Source organism: Lucilia sericata, unplaced genomic scaffold (assembly GCF_015586225.1).
Source record: "Lucilia sericata isolate MDLA Ls3-8-SP2 unplaced genomic scaffold, ASM1558622v1 Contig000007F_arrow, whole genome shotgun sequence".
NCBI lineage: Eukaryota > Metazoa > Arthropoda > Insecta > Diptera > Calliphoridae > Lucilia > Lucilia sericata.
Genome location: NW_023994048.1, coordinates 1,113,586 through 1,137,067, shown reverse-complemented (window position 1 = coordinate 1,137,067; position 23,482 = coordinate 1,113,586). Strand labels below are relative to the sequence as shown.

The window sequence follows — 23,482 nt, the reverse complement described above, 5'->3', positions numbered from 1 at the left end:
AAATTATATTACAACAAAGAAAGATTATGAAAATGAAAAGAAGAAAAAATATTTAATCCTTTTTACTTATTAAGTTTAAGAAGATGGTTAAAACTTAAAGAATTATGTGATAATGAATTTATTGTATACATTTTTTAAAAATAAATTGAAAAAAAATGTTTTTTGTAGCTTTTCATATTTCTGGGTTTGCTCTTACATGGAATTGAAATAAGATTTGTCTAAGGGACTAATTACTGCTTAAATGTTGTTATTTTTAAGATAGAAAGGAAAAATTTGTTTTGAAATTTAAATAAACAAACTGTTATAGTTTCAGAAGAAGAGTTCTAACAAATATGTTATAAACTAGAAAATTTAAATTATAAAATTTTCTTGATACTTATTTACCTACTAAAGCTAATTAGTTTTTAAGTTGATAAATAGCTAGGTAATTGCAAACAAATATTCTCAATAACTGCAAACATAGTATTTCACCTCATGTCCTTAACATTTTCCACAATCAGCAAATTTTTATCAAAATGTATTTCTTTGCTTCAACAAATACTTGCTTATTTGTTGCACTTTTACAAAACTTTACTAATTGAAATCCTTCCAAACGAAATCTATAATTAGTGTAAGAAAAACAAAAAAAGTAAAACAAATGGTTGTTTAAGCATGTTATATTTTTTCGATATTCTTTGCACACTTTCAATATTTTTTTTTGTATTATTTTTCATGTTTTTCTTCTTTTTTTTTTTTGGGTTAAAATTTGTTCATGTCTTACTTACAATTGTAAGGATAATTGTTATAATCAGCGAAAAAATTTAAGAACATTTTGTAACAAAGAGAAAATTAATTACAAGCTTTCAGTTGAGTAGCACATGTGCCAACGTAAGCTTTAAAATACAATTAAAATACAAGAAAATGTTTTTCTTGTTAAAAAGAAAAGTAATAACGGAAATTTAACTTAAATTTTTTTAATATTGAACTTTATTGTAATACTTTTCTATTGTCTTAAAGGCAATTTTGTTTTAGTTTACCTGGTATGACTGTTGTATGTATTGTTACATTTACGACTACTTGAAGTGAAAAATCTAATCATACAACAAACAATGTTACCATAGAGACCCAAGCTTGTTCTTTGGAAAAATTACTCATACGTTGTGTTACCCATGCACACCTGTAAACTGGCATCTACATAGTATATAGGTATTGTAGATGGAAACTCAACAACATTTTTATTTAGATGTTTAGTTTTTCTTGTTAGTTAGTTATTGTTTGTTGTAGCTTTTACCTCTATTATGACTTCTTGCATTAAATGAACAGTTCACATGAGACTTGAGATACAAGATGTGATTTACAGATTTTTATGATGATTAAATAACAAAATTTTATAAAATGTGTGAGAAAACTTAACTAGTTTTCGTCAGTTCTATTATAATAATGTAATGATGTTATATAAAAATTCTGTAAAGTAGATACTTAATAATTTTCGTCAGTTTTGAAGTATAACACAGGCTAAAAAATTTTTAACTCGGTGACGATGAATACTTTTCTAAAGTATTGAAATTTGTTATGTGGTCAGATGGACATTAAGGTTTATCTTCTGATATATGTAGCTGTGATACGCTTACCAAAACGATTAAGTGCAATTTCTTTTGTTTTCTCTTTTTTTACATAATTTCTTTTAATGTCTTTTACAAATTCATTAATTATCCATATCTTGTTTCTTCCTCGAGATATCTTGACCTAAATTTCGGAAAAACTTACATATATATAGATTATAAACCATGGCGAAAGTAAAGTGGTGGCTCTAGATATCTCTAAGGCATTCGATAGGGTGTGGCATGGAGCACTCCTATCAAAACTAACTGCTTTAGGTGTCGGTAATTACTTCTCACGATTTGTATCGAGCTTCCTCAGGGATCGCTTTATACGAGTTGTTATAGATGTGATCTCATCAAACGAGTTCAAGGTAAATTCAGGGGTACCGTAAGGCTCCGTTCTTTCTCCTACTCTATTTGTTATCTTTTTAAATGACCTTTTATGTCAAACTTCCAACCCTATCTATTCTTTTGCAGATGATAGCAACATTTGCCATTCTTATTCATTCAACTATAGGCCAAGTCCTTTGGAGATTGGGGCAATGATGCAAAACATAATTAACTCACTTAATTAAGACCTAGTGGCAATCTCTGAATGGGGTCGTGCTAATAGAGTCGAATTCAACGTACGTAAGACTCAATGTTGTGTTTTAACGCACCACGAATCATGTTACTTCATCTATATTTATGGGTGGTGTACATATTAAGGAGACAGAAGCTCTTGATGTTCTGGTCATGAGAATACAGTGTGATGTTCACTGGACCAAACACATATTTCAAGTGTCGAAAGAAGCATTCAAGTGTCTCGGTTTTCTCAAAAGGTGTAAGACATACTCCACTCCCTCTGACCTCCTTACTATCTATAACACCTACATCCGATCTAAAATGGAATATAACTCTCATGTATGGGCCGGCGCTTCAAAGTCTATTTTGGGGCTACTCGACCGCTTACAGGAGAGGGCGAAGAATAGGGTGATAATAGGGTATCCATCTCTTTTTATTCACTGGGGGTGCGTTACACTGTTCTATCGATACTACAATGGAATGTGTTCCTATGAAATTAGGGAATTGTTCCCGAAACCCACATATTCACACGTAACATACGACATTCAGCAAGAGCACACCCGTTTGTGATCGATTGGCCAGTGGATCGCACAATGCACTACAGAGAGAATTCGTTCTTTAGTCGTACTGTCCGTATGTGGAACAAACTTCCCCCAATAGACTTTCCAGTCACTTGCAATGTGGGTAGATTTAAATCGAGTGTCCACAAACACTACTCCCTCTATCCTCCATCCCATAACCTATTTTCCTAGTTCCAACACAATGCACTGCATGAGTAGGGGTCATCCCCTGAGTACCGAAAACTGATTACATTAGTGTTGAAATAGAGAGTTTCGCCTTTAAAATAATTTCTTCTTGTCTAATTTCTTTGTTTTTCTTCCATTTACGGAAATGCTGAGTAAATGTTTGTAGTTTTAAGAAATTATTAGAGTGCAAACTTTTTTTAATCAAAATTAATTATTAATTTAATAACAACAGCTGAAAGTAGTTCACGTTTTCAAACTAATGCGAATATCTAAAAAAAATATTAAAAAAATTGCAAAAAATGTTTTCCTGTTACACTATTATTCCCCTGTTTTTTGAAAACAGCCATTCATTTGCCTTAAAGCAACTAAGTAAGCAGGAAAATAATATGAAATAAAAAAGTGTGTTATAAATCTGTGTACTTACAACGTATACGTAATGTCACCGGATTACTAGTGCCTTTGCCTTCAGAATTTACAGCCAGACAAGTGTAATCACCGGCAGATGCACGTGAAACACTTTGTAGGACAAGTGATTGATCCGAGAGTATGATACCAGCTGAAATATTGTGATGTAATTCTTTGCCCTAAAAAAGAGAATAAAAACATGATAAAATATTGCAAATAATAATTACTTCTGTCAAGAAATAATCATTGTTAAATTTTTGAAATATAAACGTTTATAAAACATTTTTGTTCAAAAACCTTATCCCCCATGAAATTGCTACAGCGCATTTGAGAATAATCTCTAATGCAATGAAATGAAAGGATATAGATGAGAATATAATATAAGCAACAAAAATAGGGATATACCCAAATAAAATGTTGAAACTAAGTGTGACACGGAAAATAAGTGAAATGAAAAGAAAATATTTTCTACCGATACTGATTGCTGGCGTTTACATGTTGTGATGTTGACGAATATGAAAATGACCTTGTTGACACTACCAGACTACAATGTGTCAACGTCAAGTAAATAATTGTTTGTTTTTCTATATTTTCTTTCCCTTTCAATGAGTACTTGCAATAACAAATATATGAACTTATGTAAAAAATTGTTAGTGTTGAAAGAAAAAAAGGTTTTTATAAACGTATGAAAGTAGACAAGAAAAAGGTGTAAACAGAAATCTAGTTATGTATATTACGTGCATGCATACATAAATATTTATGTTGAAACACAAATTTGCAAAAAAGCAAATGTGGAAAAAATAATAATTTTCCAGCATAATAGCAACAATGTACATATATTTGTCCTTGTCAGAATTTTCATCTCAGAAAAAAAATCGTTTGGATTTTTTTTCCTAATGGCTACATGTTAGATATTTAATACATTTATTTACACTCTCCTACACATACTCAAATACTCACACACAAACACAAAAGGATTTTAACACACACATCTGCACATGAAGAAAAGTTTATCTTTAAAAACCCTTACTTCAATTCTTAAACTAAAACAAAAACGTTACAATATACATTGTATGTATGTTAATATATATATATATGTAAGTACGTGTGTGTGTATACAAACATGGAGCAAATTATTCTAAAGACATTGGAGTTAAATAACGGATTACCACATCACTGTGAAAAACATGCTGACAGTTAAACAGACGGACGCCAACATTTCTAAAAACAAACAGATCCATAGACAAGAGAGAAAATTGCATTAGTTTTTCTTTTCTATAGCTCATCTTTGGCTGAAAACCAGGACTATTAGATGTATGGTGGATAGATGAAAGCTTAAAGAAAAACATGTTATAGAAGAAAATGTTATACAAAAAAAAAAAACATATAAGTTTTTCTTTACTGGAAAAAATATTTTAAACCCTTCAGAAGCAAGGGATAATAAAAATGACAGCAAAATTTATTTTTAATAGATTTCTAATAATCTCTTTGAGAAGAGGGTATGTAAAAGTTTTACAAAAAGTGCGGGTTTATGTGGTTTTTGTAGACGTCTATCAAATCTTTCATTAACTTCTAGTTTCGCAAAATTTTAGATTTATTGAAAATTTTTGGAAATTTTCAATACAATATTGCAACGATTTAGTTCATGATATAACACCTATATGGCTTTTTTCTCTAGGCCGTCAAGTACAGAAAGTATTGGAAAACCTAGGACGTCAAATTTTTATACCCTACACCACAATAGTGGGGAGGGTATTATGCGTTTGTGCTGGTGTTTGTAAAACCCAAAAATATTGATCCTACACCTACCTTAAAGTGTACCAATCGGCTGAGTCGATTTAGCTATGTCCATCTGTCTGTCCGTCCGACCGTCCGTCTGTGTGTTCATGTAAACCTTGTACGCACGCTACTGGTCGCAATTTTCAAGATAATTTGATTAAATTAGGCCCAAGGACAAACGCTATTGAAAGTGGTTGAAATCGGTCAATTATTTCAATAACCGTACCACCTGAATAGGTATCACGATGAAATACGGCACAAATAACTTTTATATAAATTAAATACCATCAATAAATTGTATAAGGATAGGCCTAAGTTTTGCCCTATTCCCCATACAACCGGACCTTCCAATTTGTGCCTTTTAGTTCATAACTACGTCAATTATACTACTATATTTCCAAAAATCGCCACAACCAAGTTTTATATCAGCATAAATAATACTACTGATTTTCGTAATGATTGGGTCTCATTTGACCCTAGCCCCCATACGAATGTCGAAGTGCTTTACGTGAACACCTACACCGAGGCCCTTATTTCACGGTGGTTTCACTGGGTGAGCTTTTGCAACGACTCACCCCCGCCCCATTGTGCTTACACGCCAGTGGCAATTTACGTATATGGAATTTCCGGAGTGCAATTTGCTCGAGTGCTCAAGCTATCTACCTAGAAAGGGGCTTTGTATGGGGGCCCCTTTCAGAAAATGGCTTTAATGTCTACAATTCGGCACAAATAACTTTTCTAAAAACATAAATCCCGCCAATAAATCTCGTCAAAAAGTGGCACAACTATGTTCTATATAAGCCTAGTTGACCTTACTGGATTTCATAATAATTGAGAGTGATTTAACCTTTGAACTCAAACAAGTCCATCCACCAAGTTTATGGCTTCATTCAGTAAATTAGTCGTTTGTCAATAAATTTATTAGAATCACGGTGAAATTCAACATAAATGCTTTATTATTGAAAATGAATCACATTTAATATTCGTAATTGGTGTAGAGTATCATATGGTCGGACACGCCCGACTATAGTCTTTTACTTGTTTGATTTTTATAAAAGCTTTAGAAAACAAAATTTTCGTACAAAATTTGATTTATAAACCGTTAATAAAATAAAATTTTTTTATGAATAAGGCCTTTAGTTTGTGAAAAATCGCACTGCTCTAAATAAATTTAGTAATATGTATGGAAGTGTAGTGGATTATTTGACAAAATCGCTATTCTATTATTGAGAAAATTAAAAAGAAATGTTCTCTATTAGAAATTTTCGACAGATACTTTTTGTGTTTTAGATTATAGTAAATTTATTATTTAGTTATCTTATTTCTGTGTTTGGAGAAAAGGGGTTAATTTTTTGAACGAGTTTTAAATTTAATAATCAATGCATTTGACACAAACAGAAAAGAAAAAAATCTATTTCTTAACTTGAAAAAACATTCTTTGCGCCTGGCAACAATAAAAATTTTCCAAGTAATTAAACAACATCTTCATTAATTTTCCCACCTAAACTCTTAAAAAAGAACAGTAAAAATGTTTCAATACATATGTACATATAAGTGTCTCACCAAGCCTTATGTAAGAGAAAATAATTCCATTCTACTTCCAGTCTTTATAATTTTGTTTCCTGTAAGTGTTAAGTGCAACTAAAGTAAGATAAACTGTCAAATAGTGTTTTATTTTAGTTTTTTTTCATTTCTTTCTTTGTTTTCATTCATGTTTTGAACATTGCACAATGTTGTTGCTGCTCGTTATTATAATACATCAATGCATTGGTAACCCTGTACTCTTAACATCAATCTTTTAAGGATTCTTTACTTTAGCTTTTATGTCGTAAAGTAATTTGTAAATGGTTGTGTGCTTTTTTGTTGTTTTTGTTACAGAAAAAAAGAACAACTGAAAAGGAAAAAAAAAACCCTAGAACATTTCTTAATTGCACACGTGCAATTTGGTTAAATGAAAAAATATACAAACAATAAGAAAAATAGCTAAAGAGTAACAAGGAATTACTAAAAAAAATTGTTGCTGTCGTCTAAAGTGTATGTATGTTTTAAAAATGTCTGCATAACCTCCCTGGTGTACAATAAGAAAATTGTTTTCCCCCCACATGGTTGTTGGTAACTTAAACTTATTACAAATTAATTAAGTTTACAACAAGAAAACGAAGTAACAACAATAAAAATAGCAGCAACAATATGAACGAAATTTATATAAATAAACTTTAGAGTAAGACAAAAAAAAAAAATTGTTTAATGATCCCTAAGATGTTAAAATGTTATCTCTGTTTTCTAAACGCTTTTTTCTTTTTTTAATTATTTTTTAACCTTGTATTTTTTTCGTCTGTAGATAGTTGTGGTGTCAATGTGCTTTTCTTAAAATTATACTTACATTATGAAACCATGACATTTTGTAGGGCTTGGGATTTGATTGTATAACACACTCAAAATAGACATCATCACCCTCTTTAATATCATCTGGATTAAGGGATGAACCCATTTTTAAATGGGCTGTAGGTTGATCTAAAAATAAAATAAAAACAAATTAACAGAACATTTAAATAAAACAATTCGTATATAAAATTATAAAGTGTTAGATATTATATATTTAGTTAAATTTTTAAAGAGAAAAGTTAATGATTTATTTTGAAATTTAATTTACTTTAAAAATTTACTCCCTCCCTTTCGTTTAAAGATACAACTGTCTTAGTTTTATTATTTATTTCAGGACGTTGCTACATTGTTTTTATTTTATAACATTTTATTTTATTTCCTTTCAGTCAATTAAGCTATTTTTTGCACTTGTCTCTTCATTTTATGACTACAAAACCACAACAGATGAATAAATAAAAAAATAGACAAAATAATACTACATGATTGCCTTGTCTATTATGTACGATATTGAATTCATTTTAAATGTATCTAAAGTTTTTGCTTGTTTATGCATTTATGTGTTTATTCGTTGTGTTTTATTATACATTCCCTGTATAGATCTATGTTTTAAAATATTCTAATTAGTGGGTACCACAAAATAACATAAATTTTCAATAAAGTTGGCCCTAATTCGTATTTCGTCGCTAGTGTACTCTTTGTAGGTCCATGCTTGAACGTAACTCCCATATACACTCTCCTTCTAATCCTCTTAGATTTCGAATAAATATCGATTTTGTAATGAAATTCAATACTAATACAAACGATTTCCAAAAATGTACAAATCTTTGAAATCGAATGGGAAACAAAAAAAGCACTGAATTAAACTTTTTACATGTCGTTAGCCCTAACTCTAAAAAAATTTGTACAGTCCATTTTCGAAACTTAAACTCAAATCGAATCGAAGTGGCCGTTTAGAAATTTCAGATTTATTTCTAAAATATTACTATTTTGCCCCATTGTGCAGGTGAGGCTGTTATATAGTCGGGCACATTATTTAATTGTGAACGTTATAGTTTTCTGTCTGTTTGTTTCTTATACATACATATGTATGTGTATTTATACCCTACACCACTTTAGTGGAGAGGGTATATTGGGTTTATGCTGATGTTTGTAACGCACAAAAATATTGGTCCTATACTCACCTTAAAGTATACCAATCGGCCTAGAATCATTTTCTGAGTCAATTCAGCTATGTCCGTAAATCTGTTCGTCCGTCCATGTAAACCTTGTAATCAAACCACAAATCGCAATTTTGAAGATAATTCAATGAAATTTTGTACATGATCTACAGGGACGAAGCCTATTGAAAATGGTTAAGATCGGTCCTTTATTTCACCTAGCCCCCATACAACTAAACCCCTGAATAGGGTTTGTAAACCTTTTAATCAGACTTCAGGTCGCAACTCTGATGGTACTGGTAAAGAAGCCTATTGGAAATGGTTAACATCGGTCCATTATTTCACCTAGCCCCCATACAACTGAACCCGACGAATAGGGCTTTTAAGTTCATAGTTATGTTTAATATACTCGTATCTCTACAAAAAGCTGCAAAACCAAGTTCTATACTAGCCTTGATGACCCTCATGAATTTTATAATTATATGGTCAAATAAGCCCCCTTCAAAATTTGAATTAAATGTCCACAATTTTATTCAACAATACATGACTTAAGGATATCAGAGGCAAAGTACAATTTAACTTAAATGCTTTATTATGAAAACTAAATCACATTTTGTATCTGTAACAGGTGTAGGATATTATATGGTCGGCCTCGCCTGACTATAATTTCTTACTTGTTATACCCTCCACCACCATCAGTGGTGATAGAGGGTATATATAACTTTGTCATTCCGTGTGTAACACCAAGAAATATTCATCTGAGACCCAACAAAGTATATATATTCTGGGTCCTTATCAAATTCTGAGTCGATTTAGCTATGTCCGTCTGTCCGTCTGTCCGTCTGTCCGTCTGTCCGTCTGTCCGTCTGTCCGTCTGTCTGTGTAAAACACGCTCACGATAAAACGAAGCAATAGAGCTTAACCAAATTCACTCAAAATGTTCTTCATTTTCCTAAGTTGTTTGGTATTGCAAATGGGCAAAATCGGTTCACACCTGGAAAAGTTATGAATCAAAATTTAAAACAACCTCGGAAAAAAATAAGCATTTTTTACACATTCTGATGTAGTTTTCTCGAAAACTATGCAAGATAATTCCATGAAAATCACCATACATTCGTTTCTGCACAAGATCTTGATCCCTGCTGAAAATTGCCAGAATCGGTCCACAATTTCATATACCTCCCATACAAAAGTACATATTCCCGGAAAATGGGTTTTTTGTTAATAACTTCCGCCACAATGTCGATATCTTCACAAAATTTTACAAATTAAAATCTTATGTCAATAGAATTCTTTCAGAGGAAAAATTTTTTGGATCGGCCCATAATTGGACATAGCTCCCATACAAGGTCCCCTCCCGAAAATCACTTAAACGCGCATAACTCATTACTAAATTAAGATATCCAAATAAAATTTGGTATAGATATTGCCCATATGCATAGAAATATTACTGTGAATTTTTTTTCCGATCGGTCCATAATTGGTCATAGCTCCCATACAAGGTCCCCTCCCGAAAATCACTTAAACGCGCTTAACTCATAACTAAATTAAGATATCCATATAAAATTTGGTACAAATATTACTCATATGCACAGAAATATTGTTGTGAAATTTTTTTCCGATCGGTCCATAATTGATCATAGCTCCCATACAAGGTCCCCTCCCGAAAATCACTTAAACGCGCATAACTCAGTACTAAATTAAGATATCCATATAAAATTTGGTATAAGTATTGCCCATATGCATAGAAATATTACTGTGAAAGTTTTTTTCGATCGGTCCATAATTGGTCATAGCTCCCATACAAGGCCCCTCCCGAAAATCACTTAAACGCGCTTAACTCATAACTAAATTAAGATATCCATATAAAATTTGGTACAAATATTACTCATATGCACAGAATTTTTGTTGTGAAAGTTTTTTCCGATCGGTCCATAATTGATCATAGCTCCCATACAAGGTCCCCTCCCGAAAATCACTTAAACGCGCATAACTCATTACTAAATTAAGATATCCAAATAAAATTTGGTACAAGTATTGCCCATATGCATAGAAATATTACTGTGAAATTTTTTTCCGATCGGTCCATAATTGGTCATAGCTCCCATACAAGGTCCCCTCCCGAAAATCACTTAAACGCGCTTAACTCATAACTAAATTAAGATGTCCATATAAAATTTGGTACAAATATTACCCATATGCACGGAAATATTGTTGTGAAATTTTTTTCCGATCGGTCCATAATTGATCAAAGCTCCCATACAAGGTCCCCTCCCGAAAATCACTTAAACGCGCATAACTCATTACTAAATTAAGATATCTAAATAAAATTTGGTGTAAGTATTGCCCATATGCATAGAAATATTACTGTGAAATTTTTTTCCGATCGGTCCATAATTGGTCATAGCTCCCATACAATGTCCCCTCCCGAAAATCACTTAAACGCGCTTAACTCATAACTAAATTAAGATATCCATATAAAATTTGGTACAAATATTACTCATATGCACAGAAATTTTGTTGTGAAATTTTTTTCCGATCGGTCCCCTCCCGAAAATCACTTAAACGCGCATAACTCATTACTAAATTCAGATATCCATATTAATATAAAATTTGGCACAAGTATTACTCATATGCACAGAAATATTACTGTGAAAATTTTTTTCGATCGGTCCATAATTGGTCATAGCTCCCATACAAGGTCCCCTCCCGAAAATCACTTAAACGCGCATAACTCATTACGTAATTAAGATACCCATATGGTACAAATATTACTCATATGCACAGAAATATTACAGATAATTTTTTTCCGATCGGTCCATAACTCATCATAGCTCCCATACAAGGTCCCCTCCCGAAAATCACTTAAACGCACATAACTCATTACTAAATTAAGATATCCATATAAAGTTTGGCAAAAATATTGCTCATATACAGAGAAATATTACTGTGAAATTGTTTTCCTATCGATCCATAATTGATCATAGCTCCCATACAAGGTCCCTTTCAGAAAAACACTTAAAGGCACATAACTCATTACCAAATAATGATATAAATAAATACTATTTTTGTTCATAAATACTATTTTGTAATGCAAAAAGCACTTAATGCTATTTCAAAAAATTTTCACGATCGGTCTATGTTTGGTCATATCTCTCATACTAGGTCCTGCCCCTAAAAGCGCTTTAACCGTATTTAACTATTTGCATTATCAATTTGTGTAGAACAAAATTATATATATGTATGTATTTTTAAAATCCTTAAATCTTTCACACACATGCATACATGCAAATACGAGATATCGCTAAAGCACATCTTAGGGCGCTATTTAAAATTTAAATGAAAGTGGCGTTTCTAATGTTCAATAAATCTTGGAATTGTAGTAGATTTAGGCTGTTTAAATCTTGGGATTTTTCTATTTAAGACATGAGAAAACTTATTTCTACAAATATTTTATTAATTAGAAATGTATTAATACAAAAGTTGCTGGTGGAGGGTATTTAAGATTCGGCTCAGCCGAATATAGCACTCTAACTTGTTTTGTTTTCATTTTCCCAACTCAACTACTGCAGCAACATCTACAACTGAATGTTCGCCACTTTAGTTGATTTCGATTTTTTTGGGTTTGATATCCATACGTATTTGAGTTTTGCAAACAATTACATTTTATATTCGGTTTTTATGATTTAACTTTATTTCTTTGTTTCATTCCGTTGTTTATTCAAGATTTACGCATAAATTTCTGACAAACTTTAAAAATGTAGAGAAGAATGCAATCGTTTAGTTTGACTACTACATGGCCTTTAAGTGCATCTAATGCATGAATTTCCATATTTGTAAAAGCTTTTGATTTCGAATATGTATTCATGAATACAGCTGATGAGAATGCAATAATTATTTTTTCGAAGATTAAAAATTTCAATATTCCTCAAAAATATAATTTTATCAAATTTTTAAATTTTCAAATCGCGATATTTTTACATTGGAATGAGTTTCCATTCAAATAGTCAATGATATGTGGAAGATATGATATATATTATATGTGTGGTAAGTTTTATTAAAAGCGGATGTTGTAAATCTGTTGCAGTCGCCTTTCACATGGATTCTCGCTCTTTTGAAAATTCAACAAGTAAAAGTGTTATATTCGACCATGCCGAATCTTATATACCAACCATCAAATCATCCTTATTAATAAACTTTTATATTATCGAAGCAATTTTCTCATTTATTAGATCTATTGTGAATCATATGTCGATATTAATATGACCATCAGGGAAATATTTGGAAAAGATCTTAAAGTCATTTCCTAATGAGTCTTTAATAGGGGTGTAGGGGCTCATACCAAACTTGTTTATGGGAAATTTCATCGTCAGAGCCAGTAACGAACGTTACAGTCACTTTCTGACGGGAACCTTATTGGGAGGGTGGGGTCAATTATAGACCGATCTCAATAAAATTTGATAAAGAGTTTTTGGCTAGCACAAAACTTGTTTATGTGTAATCGCATTTTTGAGTCAGTACTGGGCGTTAATGTAATTTTCTGAAAGGGACCTTATGGGGGATATGGGTCAATTATAGACTGATTCTCCTAAAAATTAGTAGAGAGCTTTTAATGTAATTTTTTATGTCGATTTTCATCACTGAACCTGCAGTTTAAAGCCAGCAATGAGCGTTATAGTAATTTTCTGAATGGGACCTTATATGGGGGCTAGGGTCAATTATGGACCCATCCTTATAAAAATTGATAGAGAGCTTTTGGCTTCCACAACACTTGTTTATGTATAATTTTACCACTGTACTCACATTTTTGATCCAGTAATGAGCGTTAAAGTCATTTTCTGAAGAGGACCTTATATGTGGGGGTGGGGTCAATTATGGACCCATCCTCATAAAATTTAAGAAAATGATTTAAGATAAATATGTTTATGTCAAATTTTATTGCTATATATGCTTTTTAAGGTCAGATATGAGCATTAAAGCCATTTTCTGAAAGGGGGGTAGGGTCAATTATGGACCGATCCTTATAAAATTTTACGAAGAGATTTAAGTTCCTATTCTGCATCGAAATATCTCATGGAATTAGTTGACTATACGTTTCAGAAAAATACTCAATTGTCATTCCCAATTAATAGGAACTTGTTTAAAAGCTTTTTAGAAACAATTCATATTCGTTCACGTTTTTTTGAACTGAATTCAACACAACATGAGTCATACTAAAGTCTTTCTTTTTATCAAATTTCATACATATACGTTTATTATTTTTGCTGCAAGATCGATTTTCTTGTTGTTAACGTAAGAACTAATTATCATGTTTTCACGAATATTAGATAAATAGATGAGAAACATATTAACCTCCACTATATGGATCTGGATTAACTTTTTAAATTACATTAAAAGTTATTTTAAAATAAAATGCCATAAAACATTCTCGAAACGACTTTTTTGGATTTTGCCAGTCTTGTAATAAATGAGCGATATGTATGTTTGTTTAATATTTTTCAACTGCAATATAATGGTATATTATTTATAATATTTTAAAAAAATATGCAATAGAGTTATAAAGTCTTTATTGGGATACTGTAACATTTGAATATCATATACTAAAAAAAATATTTTGTTTATTTCACTTTTTAAATTAAACTTTCTTAGAAAAAAGAACTACCACATATAATAAAATAAAATACCAAATATTTTAGCCAATGTTTGGCAATTTAACTGGTCATATCCTTTTATAACATGTTATAAACAAAAATTTCTTATACGAAAACAAAACCAAGAAAAAGAAATTGATCCTTAATACCACTACGAAAAGGAAAAAACTAAAATAAAAATCTTAATAAAACAAAGGAAAAAACTGTTCGTATTTGTTTATTTATTTCCTTTTTTATTTTACAACCCCATCAAACCAGTAATTAAGTTTTCTGTTGTTCGTTTTATTTTCATTTTCAGCTTTTTGGGGAATGTCCTTGTAAATTGTGTATGGAAGGGAATTAACCTCATAAAGTAAGTCAGTAAAATTATAACAAAACATTACTTTAAATATCCTATATAACTAAAAATGTACTCGAGTATAAAAAAAGCCACTAGTTAATCCTTAAAATACAACTTTAACCAACTAAATCCATTGAGATTTACATATTGTGGTATATTTTTATATATTTTTTTATTTATTTCCTCTTTTTTTTCATTACAGCCTGCCTCACGTTTATTTGGCTGAGTGAAAAAAAATTTATATAAAATCAGCGTATTTTAATGCCGGTTTCCAAAAAAAAAAGAGGAAAAATATATATGTGTAATATATACAACTAGTGGAAGTGCTTCGTAATTGGGCCAATGTTTACTTTATGGACTCTGGGTATTGTTACAGTAATATTAACTAACTAACAGTAAACTTTGCAATTCAGTTGTTTGCTAAGAGCAGGTCTCTAAAACCAAAAAATCATTTTTGTTGAGAACAATTGTTCACTATATACACAGAAAAAAATTATTTTTAGATTCTTTAAGCATAAGTAATAGTTTTCTGAATATACGTTTATTTTATTAAATGAAAAATATATTTTTACAATTTTAATAAATGATTTTGATTATAGTTGCAAAATTTTCTGAATTTTTTGTAAATGGAACTTTTTTAGACAGAACTGTTTTAAAACTCTGCTCGTTATCTCAGTTCAATGTAACAATGTTTGATTGTTTGCATTTGTGTACGTGTAGTAGTGTTGAGTATTGGATTGAGTATGAGTGAAGGTGTGCTCAAGTTTTAATACGTTAAAATGTAAATGATTCTCAGGTGAGTAACAATGTTATATGTACTCGTAATATGTATTTGTGTCATTTTGTTTACAAATTTTTTCGTTTAGTTTTTTTGTTTTTTTCGCCAGTATGTTTGTTTGATTACTTTAACAATGTAGTTTAGTTGGTTTGGATCGTAAAAATCGTAACGAATACAGCAGATGATGTGAAAAAAGGGTTGACACTAAAAAATTGCAGCAACATGTTTGATTTTTAAGCATCAGTAAATTTTGATGAAAATAATGAATTATTTAAAAAGTTTTAGAAAATGCCAACATAAACATCAGGTGAATAAACTTTAAAGTGTGTTGTTAAAATGTTGATATAATGAAATTTAAAATTTTAATTTAAATAGGAGAACAAATTAAGATCTAAAATTGAAGAACAAAAACTTATATGCTCTTTAATAACATAAATTATTAAAGGATTTACTTTTAATTTAGTGTATCTTCAGAGTTTATTTTTTGCAAATTAATCATTATATTTTCAATAGGTTTCCTCCATAGGCCAATAGGAAAGTATGAGCAAAATTTCATAAAATTATCTTGAATTATTTACACGAACACACAGACGGATGGACAGACAAACAGACAGGTAGACAGACAAAGAGACGGACATAGCTTAATCGACATAGAAAATGATCCTGAGCCGATTTAAGGTGAGGGTAGGACCAATATTTATGGGTGTTACAAAAGTCTGAACAAACCATAATATCCTCCCCACTATAGTGGTGTATTTATAGTTACAATTTCAATCACAAACTATAATAGGAACTGTATAATGCGATGCCATATACAGGATTGTTTGATTAAGGTATGTTTGCTTAATTCCATAGGAATGTATTTTTTAATATATTTCTTGCAAATTAGTCATTATATTTTCAACAGGTTTCCTCCATAGGCCAATAGAAAAGTATGAACAAAATTTCATTAAATTATCTTGAAAATTGTGAATTGTTTACATGGACACACAGACGGACGGACGGACGAAAAAACAGAAAAAAAAACTGAAAAATTAATCGATAAATTTTCATTTATATTAAATCACTGTCTTCCTTTTTATAGTACTGATAGTTAAGTGTTTTAAGTACTTTAAATTTTTATCTACCCTGAACTGAGCAAATACAGAGACCTTCGTATTAATTTGTTCTCTTTTACAAACACATAATAAATTTCAACAACAACAGTTAAAAACACCTCCTGATTATAATCCTATGGTCACCACAAAAAAATAATAATTTATTTTATTTTTCCCCCTAATAATGTCTCATTGCCCGAAAACAAACCAATTTCAAACACACCGCAACATTTAACCCCATAAGTTTGGTGTATTTGATAAAAAAAAAATTCTTTAACACACACACACACAAAACGAAAAAAGAAGGTTATATTTAATTAAAATAAATGTTATATTGTTTAGAAAACCAAATAACCAAAAACTATAAAAGCCTTCCATTTCACAAACATACATTTGAAGTTGATTGAACTTCATCCCTTGAAAATTGTGCAATTTGTCACTTGAGGGGGAAGGAGGGGGTGAGTCTGTATGTGTGGTAGCGGAGTGTTGGGATTTAGCTTGTAAATAGTAACCAGTACATAAATATTTCAATATTATTAGCCCACAGAAACCAATAGAGAAAAAAGTCACTTTAATTTATAACACACTCATACGTATGAGTGTTCCTAAAACAATTTAAAACAGCAGGAAGGCTAGATTTTATAAATGTAAATGGCGTTAAATGATACACAGCCACAATGTAAAATTAGTTTTTTTTTTAATTAAATATATGCACATTTAAAAACCTAGTTGAAACGCATGCAATTTTTTGTAACCCAATAAATATAATTTCTGGAATGGAAACTATTTGTAGATTAAAATATTTTTATTTTGATTTAATAAAACAAACTAATTTATTGAAAAAATAATAACAAATAAGAATTGTAAAATTTTTCTAAGTAGCTTATTTATTTGTTGAAAATGCTTACTGGGTTATTTAATATATTTAAGTACTTAGATATTTTTGTATAACATTTATAAAACTATATTGTAAATATGCACACAAACACAAAAACAAGGTGACATTAAAATAAATTGTCAACACAGGACCAAATATTGCCTGAATTTGTTTAAAATAAATATAAAACAAAACAGCTTTAGACATGTAACTCGCACACTAGAATCATTTAATATTAGACACAGTTAACAGGAACATTTCAACACCAAAATTAACAAGTAGTTGTTGCTAAATTTTGTTTTGTTCTGTCCAGTACAATCTAACAATAATGTACCTTCATACATTTATGTACACACATAAAGTAAACATATAAATACGTACATATACAATTCTAATGTATTTAATGGTAATTTCAATTGTTGTTTTATTATGGAAAAATAGAATAAAACATCGTATAAATGAAAACAGCTATAGAGCAAACCATGTTTACAGCAATAATAGTATAAACATATTATATAGATTGTAAAAATTGAAAAAAAATGTCTGCAGAAAAAAATTACAAATAGAGTTTATAGACATTGCCGTTTATATCAGAAGTGTCCAAACATTATATAAATTTTCAAAATTAGAAAAAATATACCTATTTCATATTTTTTAGGACATTTCTCATGGTGTTTTACAAAAAAATATTGAAAGTAATACGCATTTTATAATAAACTCTTGAGATGTGGGCTATCACTATCAAACCGTATGCCGTAAAAGGAACACTCTCCTATAAACATCAGTAGCACTCATCAAATTAACTGACCGCCTTTCATAAAGTGATTTACACAGATTTTGATTCATATAAACATGTTTACATCGAATACCATCTCTGTACTCGCATTTTTATACCAATAGGTAATTAGCGTTAAAATAATTTTCTAAAGGGGCCGATCCTCCAAAAAATATGTAAAGAGATTTTAGCTCGTAAGTAACTTACTCATGCCGAATTTAATTGTTATACTCGTACTTCTAAAACAGTTATATCCGCTAAAGCCGCTGGAGGGACCACTTGTATGGGGGATATCCGAAAACGTGGACCGATATTGCCCATTTGAAATACCGCATAAACCTTATTAATAAAGAATATTTATGCAAAACTTCAACCGTCCAGCTCCTCCGGTGTGGTCCCTATTGTGATTTCAACAGACGGACAGACAGATAGACAGACAGTCAGACAGACAGACAGACAGACAGACAGACGGACGGACGGACATGGCCTGAACCTCTTAGAATTTAATAAGCAATAATGAAAGCCCTCATAAAAGATATGGTGCATATATTGAATGGGAAACAGGAGATACAAATTTCAAGGGATGTCTCTGAACCATGTCTCCATTTGGAAAAATACAGCTTACCATTTAACAACAACTGCAAAAAAACTTATTAGGCGAAAAAGGCATTAGTATGTGGCTGGTTGTTGCCAGAATACAAATTCAAATCTATTTCATGAAAAAGATAACGTTAACGTTTCGAAAGGAAACCTCACTTTTACAAACACTTAGTAAAATTAAAATTTTAATCCTCTCAGCATTAAATACTCTTTAATTTTGGTTGGACTACTCCGAAGCAAATGTTCCAATTTTTAGTTTTGTTAATTTTTTTATACAAAAACAATAACAACGAAAGCATTTACATTCATGTTCTAAAAAACAATGGGTCTTCTCAACAAAATACATGGAAAACCATACAAAGAAGCAGTAGGAAAAAACATTCTATGTAATTTACTTTTATTAGAAACTTGGCCAATTTCATTTCTAATCACAGTTCACATTCATAGCCATTCTAACACACATACATACACACACTCTCATACATAAAAAGAAACTCTAGTTAAGTCACCACACAACAGGATAACAGCAGCAAATAGTGGAAAAAAATGAACAGAACAGTTCTGAAATTGCAAAAACAATATCATTAAAGGCATTTACAAAAGCTTTGCAATTGAATTAAATTGAATATGGGCCCAGGCCATTGTCAACTAAATAACAACTACAAACATTTAACCTCAAATAGCGTGACTGCTTGATATTTTTTTTTAGTTCTTTGTAATTTTTATTCTTCTACCATCCACCACATACATACAACAGCTAGCTCTCTGTTCCACCAGCCATTACCACATTTCTGTATCTTTTACTTGTTAGTTTAGTTTTTACATACTGTGATGAACATACACCCAAAGACCAACAACTCTCTCTAGAGCCTCGAAAACCAACCAAAAAAATCTTTGTTTATAGAGAAAAAAAGACTGGGAAGACTGAGCCCTTCCTAAAGTGTAAATTTATTTATGTTAATTTATATGCTTCTACAACGTTTAACCGACTTATGTGGTCTACTCTGCAATATAAATTAAGTAAAATGTCTTTTCTATATAATTTTCAGTATATTTTTTCTTACTTTACTTTACTTCATTTTATATTATTTGTTTTTGTTTTTATTGGTCTATATTATAATTTGTTTTTTACTTACAGTGTACCACCAGACGCCACTTATCCTCGATAGCACTGCCCTCAATAAATTGATTTTCCGCTCGACATGTCAAATATTTACCATCATCTTCACGAGTAGGCGTGAATGTTAATATACTCAAAGATTGATTGTCGGGTTCATTAAACTGTAAGTATATAAAGTAAAAAAAAAAATTGAAATTTTTGTTTAAAGACGATAATGTGTTAAGTAAAAATTTCGATATAAAGTCCAATAGAAATGTTCATGATGCCATATAATTAAACTGCCTTTAACAAGAAAGAGAAAAAAGTACTTTAATATTAACAACTATGTATTTAACAATATAAAATGTTTAAAAAAGTGGAGAGCAAAAACATTTGAAAAGCAGATTTTTAAAGGAGTTAGTTGATTAACATCGTTACGTGATTGAATTTAAGGTAAAAGCTCTGATACAGGTTTGTCAGATCTTACAACGTTGTCAGTAAAATGTGCAGAAAGTATGTACTATGAATATAAATGAAAGTTTCTAATGGTCCCTCCGTGATCAAAGGATAAAAATTCCCTTTTTTGAGGTTTATATAATTTTTTCTATATTTCTTACAAAGGAAATGTACAAAATTTTAGTTACATATGAAAGGTCTTCGAAAGGTACTTTCAATGGCATTTCAAACATTAATGTGCGATTACAAAAGTATAAAATTGTCATTCAATTGATCATACACTATCCACAGCTCCTCTCAAAGACCATTTACATTATACTCAAATTTCATATAATTCCTTTGCGTGAAACATGGCAAATTGTAAAAACCATAAAAATTTACCTTTTTATCCTTTGAACCATAGCATAGATCCATGATTTCGGCCCAAACAAATGTCCCACAATTCTCATGAGAACCGAATTTTGTCTACTACATCGGTCTATAATTGATGCTATTGCCCATATGGCAGAAATACAGCTTATTGTCGATAGACTTTAATTATTCTAAGAAATTAATCACTTTTAAATTCCTGAAGGTTGGTCCTCAACTGATACAGGACTCCATAAAGACACTTTATCGAACATCATCTTCATGTTCATATTAATACCCAGCAGTTCGACAAATAGTCAATGCATCTGAAAAAGACAGTGATTTCCACAAAGGTTTAACCACCTGGTTGGTTCTAATTCGTCTTTCGGCACGGATGTACTCTTTGTAAACGAGGGTGAAGATAATCGTCACTTTAGTGTCCCTTTTGTAAGCGAAAGAGTCTGTCTGTCTCTTCGAAATCTATGGGGTAACGATTTACTTTCTCGTAGGACAAAGTCAATCATCCGTAACTTAAGAGGTGGGTTAAATAGGTAGTTCGGGACTGTCCGACCGAACTGCTGGGTATTGATATATATTACAATACATTCAGCATAAATCTCATAAATGAGCACATGAAGAGTTACCCTTGCTTAATGAATATAAGACTCTTGCTTGTTTTAAGATGAACTCTTCTATCAAAAAGAGATACACAATTAATAATTATTACTATAAAATTTGAATTTATTAGACGTATAAATTTAATTTTTAATTTATTAATTTCAATAAATTCCTTTACAAATCTGTCTTTATAGAAAAATCTGGCTAAAAAAAACGTAGACGGAAATGTTACAAATATTTCATTTAAACCATGTCATATAGTTGGCATAGTTAGCATGGTGTTGGTAGTAATATTATTTATATGTGGTAGTATTTTTGTAAGTGTGTGTAAGTCTAGTATATACGGAATTCATGTGTCACTTGTATTTAGTATTTTGTATGTGTAAATGTGGGTCATATCGATTTTATAAAATTTGTTGTTGCACTTCATACATATGGAACAGAAAAAACTTTTTTCTTTATATTTTTTTGTATAGTATGTATTTTTATAGTTGTATGGCCTTTTTAATGTCATGTTTATAAAATGTGACGTTGACTTACATTTTTTGTTAGTTTTTTCAGTTGTTTATTACCCTTCCACCAGGATATAACGGCTTGTGGTTTTGAACCAGATGATTTGCATTCAATATCATAAGTGCGATCAGCTGATACAAATCTATCCTTGGTCATTATATGAACTGCAATTGGTTTTACTGTAATAATAAAAAAAACGAAAGGGAAATTAGTATTAACCATGTTTATTAAAGTATTTAAAAAAGGGAGATAATTTTATTTAATTTAGGAAGACAACATATTTGTTAAATGAAATTTAAGTTTATAATTATTTAATAATGAGTTGTTTTAAAGCAGTAGTAATAAAATGATTTTAAAAACTTTAATATTTCATTTGGTGTAACATGTGTCCATTGAGTTCAATTTTATAAACGTTTCTGTAATAGCTGTGTCTATGTTCTTCTCTAATCGTATTTCATTTGTCTAAGCTATTTAAGTCATAGATGGCAGACAACCAAATTAAGATAGTTTAGTAATTACACAATAAAATTTTAAATAAATACTACCATTGTTAGTAACTATTTTATCTAAACACGAATGTTTTCTCCTACAATGGTGACACTTAAACTTTAACATCAACACGCACTGCAGTTAACAATGAATGGATCTTTATAATACATGTTGCTGCAAAACCTTTTCGAAAGAAGCTTTAATGTCACGCTATTTAAAAAGAATCGAATTATTTATAGGCGTTGAAAGCAAACAACTAAAAATAAAATATAAAGGTCAATGAATACTTGAAGTGCATAAAATGATATACCATTTAAATGGACATTTTGCCCAACCGTTAAGCACATTTTATAAATAAAAATATATAGTTTGCCTTTTCTAGAATATGTGTAAAAAATTTTCTTAGAATTTTATAAATTGAGAAAAAGTTATGAAATGTTTAATATTCATAGAATGAAAAAAATTCCATAATGCTGAAAACTGGTATTTTGGAGGATTTTATTATACCCTACACAACTTTAGTAGGGAGGGTATATTGGATTTGTGCTGATGTTTGTAACAAAAATCCATCCAACAAATTTTGTTACGATCCGTTCATAATTGACCCTAGCACGCATATATAGCCGCCATCAGAAAATCATTATACCCTACACCACTATAGTGGTGATGTTTGTAACGCACAAAAATATTGGTCCTACATACACCTTAAGTAAATAGACTCAGAATCACTTTCTGAGTCGAATAAGACATGTCCGTCCTTCTGTCCGGCTGGCTGTCAATGTAAACTTTGTGCGCAAGCTACAGGTCACAATTTTCAAGATATTTTGATAAAATTTGGACCATACGATGCCTATTGAAAATGGTTGTAATCGATCAATTATTTCACCTAGCCCCCATACCACCTGACCTTCCGATTTGGGGTTTTAACTCATAGCTACGTCAAATATACTACTATCTCTTCAAAAATTGGCACAACTAAGTTTTATATAGACATAAATGACCATGCCGATTATTATAATGATCGGCCATCGTTTGACCCTAACCTTTATATAAAAATACATCCCTCCTCCCAATTTGTTGAGGATCGGCCCATATTTTACCCTAACTCTCATATAAAGCCTCTTTTAGAAATGTTGTTTTTCATCAATAAATTACTTAAATACATCGGAATTAAATTCAACATAAATGTTTCTTTATGAAAAATAATTTTTAAAATATACTCATG

At 30.6% G+C, this 23,482-nt stretch overlaps 1 protein-coding gene across 3 annotated transcripts in view; it reads right to left on the bottom strand.

Moving 5' to 3' along the window:
• The window catches only part of LOC119602459, a 278,587-nt gene that overhangs the window by 45,392 nt on the left and 209,713 nt on the right, over positions 1-23,482 (bottom strand). For all 3 annotated transcript variants that reach the window (XM_037954018.1, XM_037954003.1, XM_037954010.1), the window contains 4 exons: positions 21,796-21,947; positions 19,871-20,015; positions 7,458-7,588; positions 3,315-3,474 (listed from right to left, as the gene is read on the bottom strand). In XM_037954018.1, the coding sequence (XP_037809946.1) occupies positions 3,315-3,474; positions 7,458-7,588; positions 19,871-20,015; positions 21,796-21,947 (588 nt within the window). The remainder of the gene's footprint in view (positions 1-3,314; positions 3,475-7,457; positions 7,589-19,870; positions 20,016-21,795; positions 21,948-23,482) is intronic.